We start from the raw sequence: 10,187 nt of genomic DNA on the forward strand, positions 1-10,187 counted from the left end.
AGTAAGGATGTCAAAAGTAAATAGGATAACTGCGAAAGTGAGCAGACAGAGACAAGGAATAGACGATTTACTAAGAAAAATTAAAAAGTTGAAGTGGGATTTAGAAGTGCTAGATGTACAGCGAAAATTGAATAAAATACAACTAAAGCCAAGAAGTCCAACGCGCAATACAGGAGAATGCCGAAAAAATTAAGTGTGTTCAAGCTAATAAGCAAGAATTATGAATTACGACGCGTCGCTTAAATGAACCTAAATGTACCTACTTGACGTACTTATTGATAGAGGAAAATAAAGATTTGTATACATTGTATTTCTTATTTTACTTGACAAGTGAACTGGTCCATTTACCCTAGCAAATAATAAAAATATTAAATACAAAGGCCAGTTTCTTATGCATTCGAATGCAAATCATAATTTCTAATTGATTATGTGTTCGATTGATCGATTATAAAATTTTATACCAAAAACCTTTAATATAAATGACATCCTAATTAATCATGTAGGTGAGGCGTACATTTAAATAGACATAAAACGCAAATAATAGGCATTTTACGCTCAATGGGAATTATTAATTTTAGCTCTAGGAACTTCTCGTAAAGCAAAATGAATAAAACGCGCATCTACTGCACTTCCAATGGTGCGCATTAATTTGCATCTACAACTAATTAGCTATTCTTAAAACGTCGAATTACCTACGAATGCAATGTTTTTGGCACTAACACATCTATGATAATCGTTATTATTAAATACATAACGAAAAAATGCGGCGACGTTATTGTAAATGAACCCGAATCAAATATGTGCAATTTTTCATGTTGAGTTTTCTCTAAAAAAATATTAAGCGTGAAATTGTCTCATGCACACGTATTTGTTTGATCTAATTTCTATAACATCGTACCTAGAAAAGATTATGCATAGAAAAAGTGCATCGCACAGAATTTAAACGCGCGATAAAAAGATATTCAACCCGCAACTGCATATCCGGCGCGCGGGAACGAAGTTCATTCTTTGGTCAGCTGCGGAAACGCGCTTTGAATTTTACTACCGTTATTCGTGAAAAAATTGTTTTGGGTGTATTTATCAGTTTAAAAATTCCAAAATACGTAAATGTAGCTTTTCTTAAGTGCAAATGTGTAAGTACAAATTAAATTTTCACGGCACTTTTCGGTAATATGTAGAGGACCTCATTTTGCGGTTAATGCATTGAAATTTTTGGAAAATTATACTTCCAATAGATAAAACACTTCTTATAAAATGCATTTGCCTTTGAGAAAAATTTTTAAACTGCATAGAACCCACGACAAATTTAAAAATTCCAGGAGCGCAAAATTTTTGAACTTATTGTTTACCCTTCCCCTCTACCCCCACCACCCCTGGGTAACGTACCATACCATATCAACTCGTTTTGCATCTCTTTCGCTACTTACGGACGTACATCTTATTCTCTATCGACGTCCACCTTTACTTACTACACACGCTTTTCCATTATAATGCAACTCACTTTACATATCTACTTAACCCATTGCATTGTGCAAAGTTACACTTATGCAACTAATCACACTACGTTATGCACTTTTGGTTGCATACTTTTTCCAATGTCACATTTCTTTATTAGCAGGTGATGTGAACAATTTTTTTTTGTTCAATGTAAACGACAATTATCTTACAACCTTTTATTTATTAAAACTATCTTACAACAATTTAATTTATTACAACTATATATAGACTATTTCCTACCACAAAAATTAACAAAGCTTAAAATGTACCGCATGTCCCCTTCAATTTTTCTTTCCTCCATCCGGGACGCCTCCACTTGACGTTCCAATTGAGAGGTTTTGTCCTGCGTTTCTTGCAGTTGGATGGCATACTTCTGCAGCATTTTCTGCAGAAGTTGGTGCGCCTGGGAAGCAATCTCCCGCGCTGCAGGAATTGGAACCGCCGAAGTGGACGGCATCTCAGGTGTGTACCCCGCCTCCTGCCCTTGAATTTTCAACAGGGCTTCTAAATTTTTCTCGCCACATTTGCGCCTGTAACGATGAAACAAATTTTTAGTTATATTCGATTTCATTTTTTTTTAACAACTTACCGTCTCTTCGCACACACCCTGGGATCGACCGGTTCGTCTTCGGACTTTCCGGCCTGCTCTAGAGGTGGAAGAGGAGCTCGAAATTCTGGTGGTGGAGTGGGCGACTTCTGCTGCTCTGACAAATGTGGCGTTGGGACAACTCTACAAAGAAATAGGTGTGTTCTTGAAACATGTACTTTCCAACATTAATTATTATTATTATTATTATATCCCATTAAACATAAACATTTATACTAACCGTTCGCTGGAGTATAAATGGTCCGCAGCGTCACCTCCGTCTAATTGGGCCATCACTAATTCCACATCAAAATTCTCCCACAGGTTGGCAGGAGTTCTATAACAAATTATCATTGCTACATAAAATCAAGGGCACAATTAATGATACTTACTGGACTGTTGAATTATCCGAATGGATGGTGATGACACTACATTGGTCACCATCCATAAACGGCGCCGCCGGGAACGGTTTATTGTTACCGGGTACCACTTTTTTCGGCGAGTGGGGGAACAGATTATTATCGGTGCAAGTACTACTGTTCCCCACTTTGTTGCTTTCTAACATGTTCTGTAGAATGTTAGTTGGTGCCGGTTTTTTCAATGATAGTTTGGATTTACGTGACGACATTGTAATTGTGTTAATTCTGTTGCGCGACGACGATAGAACTGACAAACGGAAGGAAATTTCTACTATTACAAACTCTCTGTTATCGTTTGCAAAATACTAAAGAGGGATATATTTAATAAGTGAGAACAACACATCGTATGATTTCCGGAATCAAATAACTGCATTGTCAGCTTTTGAACACCTACTAGTTGCTTACAGTCTTGCGCAAAAGGTGACCTTGAACACTTTGTCTATATAAGGCGATAATTGCCCTTAATTTGGTTACTTACACCTTCACCTTTCCACTCGTGGAGATTTTCGAGAGTACGAGTTCAACACTATCAACACGCAAGGTGACTGTGGAGAGTTCAATCCGGCGTAAATTTTAACAGTCTTGAGTTAAAGTTACAGTAAGTACCTACTAATTACAATGGAGTCTACATCCCTGGCAAGACTTAGCAGTGATATAGTTAAGACAACCCGAAAAGCTGTTGCATTATTAAAACATCTGAATTTGTAAAGCACATTTCGATAATAAGGGAAAACATTTCTTTGCTACAAAATGCTATCGATAACAACATTCATTTAGATAGTCGTAGTGAAAATCCCATTACGCTAGAAAGTAATTTGGCTATATTGAGATACTATTTAGTTACATTACGCGAACAATTGAAAGATGTTTCGAGAAAAAGCGGTTGTGGAATAAGTCATACGCCTGCTCCTTCTACTAGTGATCGTAATTCGCCAGTCCTAATTTGGCAAACCTTAAATTCTTGCTTTCAAGGTAGATTACTTACTGGTATTATTGTAAATACCGGTTTCAAAGACCCTTTAATTTTCTTAGAGAAAGCATTCGGCAATGTTGTACGGAAAATTCGGCCCATGTTAAGGCAAAGTATGTTGAAAGTTAATGTGTCTCTTTCTTGTGACTTTGTAAACCCCAACAATCTTGACGTCAATATAAAAACTTTTGCCACAAAAAATTCGGTTCTTGACATTGGCACTAATCTCGGAGAGTGGTATCTAAGAGAGGTGTATCATCCATTGCAGACAAAGCTTGGGGGTTTCGAAGAATGTAATTCGGGGTGGGCGTTAAGGGAGGTTTTGTATTTAAAGGTAAACATAAATAAATATGTTCCCATTAGGGGGGGACGCTTTTCCACATATATTAATCTCCCTCGGTTTATAGCTTATAAGAGAGCCGTAGTGAATGTTAAAAATAACGATAAGTGTTGTTTCCTGTGGTCAATTGTCTCGGCTCTTTATCCGGCGCAATCGAATCCCAACCGAACTAGTAGCTATCCCCACTTCGATGCGGTTCTGAATCGTGGATCTATTCAATTCCCAATTAAAGTAACCGATATAAAGAAGTTTGAAAAGTTGAATAATCTCGCTATTAACTTATACTGCATAGAGAAGAGAAACGTACTGCCTTTCATGTTGAGTAGAAATCATGCAAATGGAGCCAACCCGATCAATTTGTTAGTCTTGTCATCCGAAAATGGCATTACTCGAACCGATAGTAATAGATCGTACCATTTTGCTTGGATAAAAAATCTCTCTCGCCTATTGTCGTCGCAACTATCAAATAGGGAGCATTCCAAATTTTTCTGTCACATATGCTTAAATCATTTCTCTTCGAAGCACATACTGGAAAAGCATACCGTCCGCTGCCATCAAATAAATAAATGTGCACTAAGATTGCCCGTTGAATCTGAAAAAATTGTGCAGTTTTCTCACTATTCGAATAAGGAAAAAGTACCGTTTGTGATTTATGCTGATATAGAAAGCATTTTGGTAAAGTGTGACAATTCTTGCGGTGTGGGGAAAAACACTAACCCATTTCAAAAGCATATACCTCATAGCATTGCGTTTTATTTCAAGTGTGCTTATGACGATTCACTCTCTAAGTTTTTTTTGTATCGGGGCCCGGATTGTGTAAAATGGTTTATTAGTCAGTTGCGTACCATTGCTATGTGGGCAAATACAAAGATTAACAACCCTTTGCCGATGGAAAAATTGAGTGCAGCTCAGCAGAATGATTTCGAGAACGCCACTCATTGCCACATATGTGAAAAGCCGTTTTTGGAAAATGAGATTCGTTGTCGCGATCACTGCCATCTCAGCTCAAAATATCGCGGCCCAGCGCACCAGCAATGCAATATAAACTACCAAGACAGTCACACAATCCCCGTGGTCTTTCATAATCTGAGTGGATACGATGCGCACTTCATTATCCGCGAACTTGCAACCGCTATACCTGGCCAAATAAAACTTTTACCTTTAAACAAAGAGAAGTATATTTCGTTTACGAAATATGTGGAAAATACCAGCATTAACTTTAGATTTATCGACTCCTTTAGGTTTATGAGCAGCAGTATAGAAAAACTCGCTTCGTACTTAGGAGACGACAAAAAAACTATAGCGAAATCGCAAAGTCGCAACGATGCCGAATTCAAATTGCTCATGCGAAAGGGTGTTTTTCCCTATGAGTATGTCGACTCGTGGGAAAAGTTAAATGAAACCCGATTACCGCCGAAAAATGAATTTTTCAGTTCGTTGCGTAACGACGGCGTGAATGACGAAGATTATGAGCATGCTTTAAATCTTTGGAACGTATTTTCTATTCAAACTCTCGGTCAATACTCGGATTTGTATTTGAAAACTGACGTGCTTCTTTTGGCAGACGTATTTGAAAATTTTCGCGCCACTTGTCTGAAAACCTACAAACTCGATCCTCTTCATTATTACACTGCGCCGGGCCTCGCTTTCGATGCCATGCTCAAAATTACAGAGATTAAATTGGAACTATTAACAGACATCGATCAAGTTATGTTCGTAGAGAAGGGTATTAGGGGTGGAATCACTCAATGTTCCACTAGATACGCGAAGGCGAACAACAAATACATGAATGACGACTATCGTCCTGACCTTGAATCGATTTATTTAATGTATTTTGATATTAACTCCCTTTACGGAGCTACAATGTGTGAAGCATTGCCTTATGGGGAGTTCTCTTTCGTAGACGATTTTGAATCGTTAGACATATTAAATCATCCCGATGATGCAGATATCGGTTACATTGTGGACTGTGATTTTGATTATCCGAAGGAATTACATGAGTCCCATAGCGACCTTCCTTTGGCCCCCGAACACATGTGTCCTCCCGGCTCTAGAATAAAGAAATTAATGCTTACTTTGTTCCCGAAACGCAACTACGTATTACACTACCGAAATTTAAAGCTTTACATTAAACATGGACTGAAACTTGTTAAAATTAACCGTGTGTTGCGTTTCAAACAATCGGCGTGGTTAAAAAAATATATCGAATTGAATACACGTATGAGAAAACAGTCTACAAACGATTTTGAAATAAATTTTTATAAGCTAATGGTAAATAGCGTTTTTGGAAAACTGATGGAAAATGTAAGAAAATATAAAGATGTTCGCTTGGTGACAAAGTGGGAAGGTCGCTATGGCGCTCGTGCGTATATTTCCAAGCCAAACTTCCATAGCTGCACTCTTTTCGATGATGACGATATCGCGATAATAGAAATGAATCGGTTGGAGGTATTTCTTAACAAACCAATTTATGCGGGGTTGACGGTTTTAGACGTATCGAAAACTTTCCTCTACGACTTTCACTACAATTATGTATTACGGGAATTCGGTGATCGCGCAAAACTCCTGTACACCGACACTGATAGTCTTGTATACTCTTTTGCAGTGCCGGACATATATCAATCAATCAAAGAGAACATTAATCGATTCGACACATCCAGTTATAACCCAAATAATCCCTTTGGTATACCTCCTGTCAATAAAAAAGTCCCCGGATTGATGAAAGACGAAAACAATGGAAAAATAATGTTAGAGTTCGTGGGTTTAAGGGCAAAAATGTACGCGTACCGAGTGGACGACAAGGTGTTAAAAAAATCAAAAGGTTCGACAGCCGCTAGTATTCGTGAAATAACTTTACAAGATTACAAACGTTGCTTGTTTAACGATGACATTGTAAAAAGGGATCAATATCTAATTAGGTCACAGAAGCATTCTGTGTTCACCATAAGGCAGAATAAGGTGGTTCTTAGTCCTCACGATGATAAACGTTCTATCAGTTTAAATTGTATCAATACGCGGCCTTGGGGCTATAATTTGGCCTAATCCGCATATTTCGCGACCTCGAAACATCTTTCAATTGAATGCCTATTTTTTCAGATTATGAGCAACAGTTGCGGAAATCGTTCGGATAAAAAAGTGCAATTGGAGCGAGAATTATTTCAATCGTCTCACATAATATATACAAAACATTTAAAGAGTGCTTTAATGGACATTTGGTCAATTGAAAATTATGTGATCATTAATCAAATATTGCAAAACATTGTAATACCCGACGAGTGCTTCAACTGGTGCATCAAATCGACAAACGTTTGTTGCAATAAACTAACATTTTTATTTGACAAGAAAGAAGAACTTGACTGTACAGTTAGGCACTTTGTAAACAGATTTAGCATTTTAAGTGAAATGTGTGTTAGTAATAATCTTGCATTGTTACCTGAAGTTCCTTTACACATCAGAATGTATATCCTGGATTTAGTTAAGGACGCTCAATTTAATGTAGATAGCATAGTGAAAAATTATAAGAATTTTTTGTGCATAATGGACGATGCCATGTGTACGGCCATAGAATATGCGAACGTCAAGGCTCTTGAAATGTTGTATGATATTTGTATAAAGCGAAATGTGCAGTACAGATTTAGGCCATACGAGGACGCTCGCCATAAAAAAGTCTATAACTGGATACTGGAGAACATTCGCAGAGGCAGCGAAGTTCCAAACGCATCGCTGGGATGGACATGCGGGCCAGATAGCGCATTTTGGCCCTCTACCCAATTAAGCGACTACAAAAGAACATTTACGCTCCTTAAAAAAATCATGAAAGATGAACCAAAGGGAAATGTGGTTGTTAAAAACTTTGTATGGTAAAAAATAAAACAGAATATAACAGTTTATTTTAGTTTTATTTGTAATAGTACATCATACATTAAATAAACTTATAAAACTACGTTATCTTTATCAATCCACGACCTCTCGTCTAATCCCCACCACTTTACGTACACCTTGTCTTTCTTACGTTTTAACACTTTTTCCACCAAATATACATCCGAATACTTGGCTTTTTGCAGTTCTTGTTCATAAAATCCTCCTAGTATCGATTTTCCTTTCATGTCTTCCAATAAATACGTCACCGGATTGGTTATTCGAACTTTTACAATTTTGAAGAGTTCACTGGACCAGTTTGGTGTGTATCCTTTCGCAAATATGGATTTAAATTTGCTAATTCGAACAACATCGCCAACATTAAAACGATATCTCTTGTTGAAGAGCTTGATGTGGTGGTAGGCGTACAGATGTGTGTCGCCCTTTACTTCGATCGGCTTCATCCCCGTTGTTCGATGTTTACGATTATTGTACTCGCTCGTGATTGATTCGATTGCATCAATCCATACATACTTTCCACGTAGACTAAACTGACGATACAAATAATTTTTGATCGTCCTAATTGTTCTTTCGGCTATGGCAGCTTTCTTTGTGCTGTACGTGGAATAGTGATTAATGCTTTTCTGCGCCATCAATTTGTTAAATGATTTGTTATAGAATTCCTTCCCGGCATCGGTTTGTAGATTTTTCGGTCTCCGTTTGGTAGTTTTGAAAATATCCTGTATGGCTTTTGTCACCTCCTCACCCGTTTTAGTCTTCAATCCTCTCGTCCACAGATATTTTGAAAAACAATCGATAACTACTAATATGTATTTGTAGCCTTTATTCTCTTTAGCGTAAGGTATAAATTCGGCTAAATCTGCTTGCCAAAGATCATCGAACCCTTTAATAACGGTGCGCCTACGTGGGAAGTTTTTGCGTGCCGCTTTATGTAGCTCGTTTACCACCTGCTGCATCCTCTATTACTTTATGCAAGGCTTCTTTGACCGCTTTCAACTCTTCCTTTAGTACTTCCACGTAATTGCGAAGACCATCTACAGGGGCTTTAGCGATCTGCATATAATATGTGAAGTATCCTTTATTTATGGCATCGCCGTCGTCTACTGGATCGGCCACATTCATCAACCGATTTCCGTTCAGATCCAGCCTTGTTGATAGGTAATGTTGTAAGGTTACAGCATCATGGCGCTCAATAGGATCCTCAACATTACTTAGTCTCTTACTTTTCACATTTATAGTATCGTCGGTAATGGAAAATTTTGTCTTGAGCAGTTTTCCAAATTGGGCATGGGTATGCGAACGTCCGAATTTATCCATGGCGAATGTAAGCAAAAAGACGGAATGGAGGTATTTATACTAGCTGACGTAAAAATCGTTGCGTGGGCTTTTGTATGTAACCCTCTTCGTATAGCTCTTCCACGATTGATATTATATCATTTCGTACTCCTGTGTTTCCTGCCATTTTTTCACCCCATAAAACCTCCAAATCCCTAATCAATTCATGCACGCTATTCCAGTATTTGTATTCGATCGGTCGGTCGAGTTCCTTGAATAGAGTAATACCGCTACCCGATTTCGCACGCCCCCTATTCGCCGCTTCCTCCTCCTTCAGTAGAGGCTTTATTATAAGCGTATACTTTTTGCTCTTATTGCCGCGAATCTGTTCGGTGGGATCGTAATTGCGTCGTGCGACATGAGTTGCTATTATTATCTGCTTATAGTTACTTCATCCGGTTCATTCATGATGATAAATTCGTATAGTCCTGCAGTACCTTTGTACCGGATCCCGTTAATGACCAAATCTTCGTCATCTATCGTCACCTCCGTCTTGCCCATTCTCCACTTATCCGTTTCGACATTATAATGAATTCCAAAGGTGGTATCAATTGCATTACTCGTATCTCTTATCATGCGCTCAACGTATATACGTGGTAGGTGTTTGTATTGTTCCAAAAAGGCTTGCGAACCTTGCATATCAAGTAATGAGGCAGATGATTCTGATGCGATAGAGGACTCTTCTTCTTCTTCCTCCGGTTGATGCTCGCCTATCACTGTACTCTGTAGAAATGATGGCGGCTGTCTCAATGATGGAGTAGCCGTGGGATGAAAAGGTCTAACCATAGGACTAATATCAGTTGGCGGATATTTTTGAAAGTATGGAAGTCTAGCCAGCGGACTGATCTCGGTAAGGGAAGAGGGCCTTCGTCTCACTCGCAAGTAATAAGGTATCGCAGGGGTCGTACGTTGTTGTGGTGACTTTCTTTTTGCAGGAGATTGAGGTTTTTTAGGAGGTGATGTAAATACTTCGTCCTCTGGCTCCTCCTTTTTCGTCTCAATAACCGATGATGATGATGACAGCGGTTCGATTTTCTTTACGATCTGGGAAAGCGGTTGAATTAGTGGTTTATACGTTCGTACAAACTCCACTTCTTTAATAAAACGATCCGTTTTGAGACGATTGTACTTTTGCTGTATCGCTTTACGAGCCTGAACTAT

At 38.4% G+C, this 10,187-nt stretch overlaps 2 protein-coding genes across 2 annotated transcripts; one reads left to right on the plus strand and one right to left on the minus strand.

Annotated features, from left to right (window-relative positions):
- Nucleotides 1–905: 905 nt before the first annotated feature.
- Nucleotides 906–2,771, minus strand: LOC116172772. The gene is made up of 4 exons (XM_031490040.1): nucleotides 2,476–2,771; nucleotides 2,325–2,420; nucleotides 2,087–2,227; nucleotides 906–2,027 (listed from the first exon to the last, which is right to left on the minus strand). Exons 1-4 carry the CDS (start codon nucleotides 2,709–2,711, stop codon nucleotides 1,727–1,729), a joined length of 774 nt encoding a protein of 257 aa, XP_031345900.1. The 5' UTR covers nucleotides 2,712–2,771; the 3' UTR covers nucleotides 906–1,726.
- A 438-nt stretch (nucleotides 2,772–3,209) lies between these two features.
- LOC116172700 lies at nucleotides 3,210–8,051 on the plus strand. The gene has a single exon (XM_031489959.1). The coding sequence runs from the start codon at nucleotides 3,573–3,575 to the stop codon at nucleotides 6,852–6,854; it is 3,282 nt and encodes a 1,093-aa protein (XP_031345819.1). The 5' UTR covers nucleotides 3,210–3,572; the 3' UTR covers nucleotides 6,855–8,051.
- The last annotated feature ends 2,136 nt before the right edge of the window (nucleotides 8,052–10,187 follow it).

The sequence above is a fragment of the Photinus pyralis genome, unplaced genomic scaffold (assembly GCF_008802855.1).
Source record: "Photinus pyralis isolate 1611_PpyrPB1 unplaced genomic scaffold, Ppyr1.3 Ppyr1.4_LG1, whole genome shotgun sequence".
NCBI classification, from domain to species: Eukaryota; Metazoa; Arthropoda; class Insecta; order Coleoptera; family Lampyridae; genus Photinus; species Photinus pyralis.

Coding starts and splice junctions, on each gene's coding strand:
- LOC116172700 (XM_031489959.1), top strand. CDS start 3,573: ATGTTAAGGCAAAGTATGTTGAAAGTTAATGTGTCTCTTTCTTGTGAC.
- LOC116172772 (XM_031490040.1), bottom strand. CDS start 2,711: ATGTCGTCACGTAAATCCAAACTATCATTGAAAAAACCGGCACCAACT. Junction 2,228..2,324: donor CATTTATACTCCAGCGAACG/GTTAGTATAAAT, acceptor ATTTCTTTGTAG/AGTTGTCCCAACGCCACATT. Junction 2,028..2,086: donor AGGGTGTGTGCGAAGAGACG/GTAAGTTGTTAA, acceptor TCATCGTTACAG/GCGCAAATGTGGCGAGAAAA.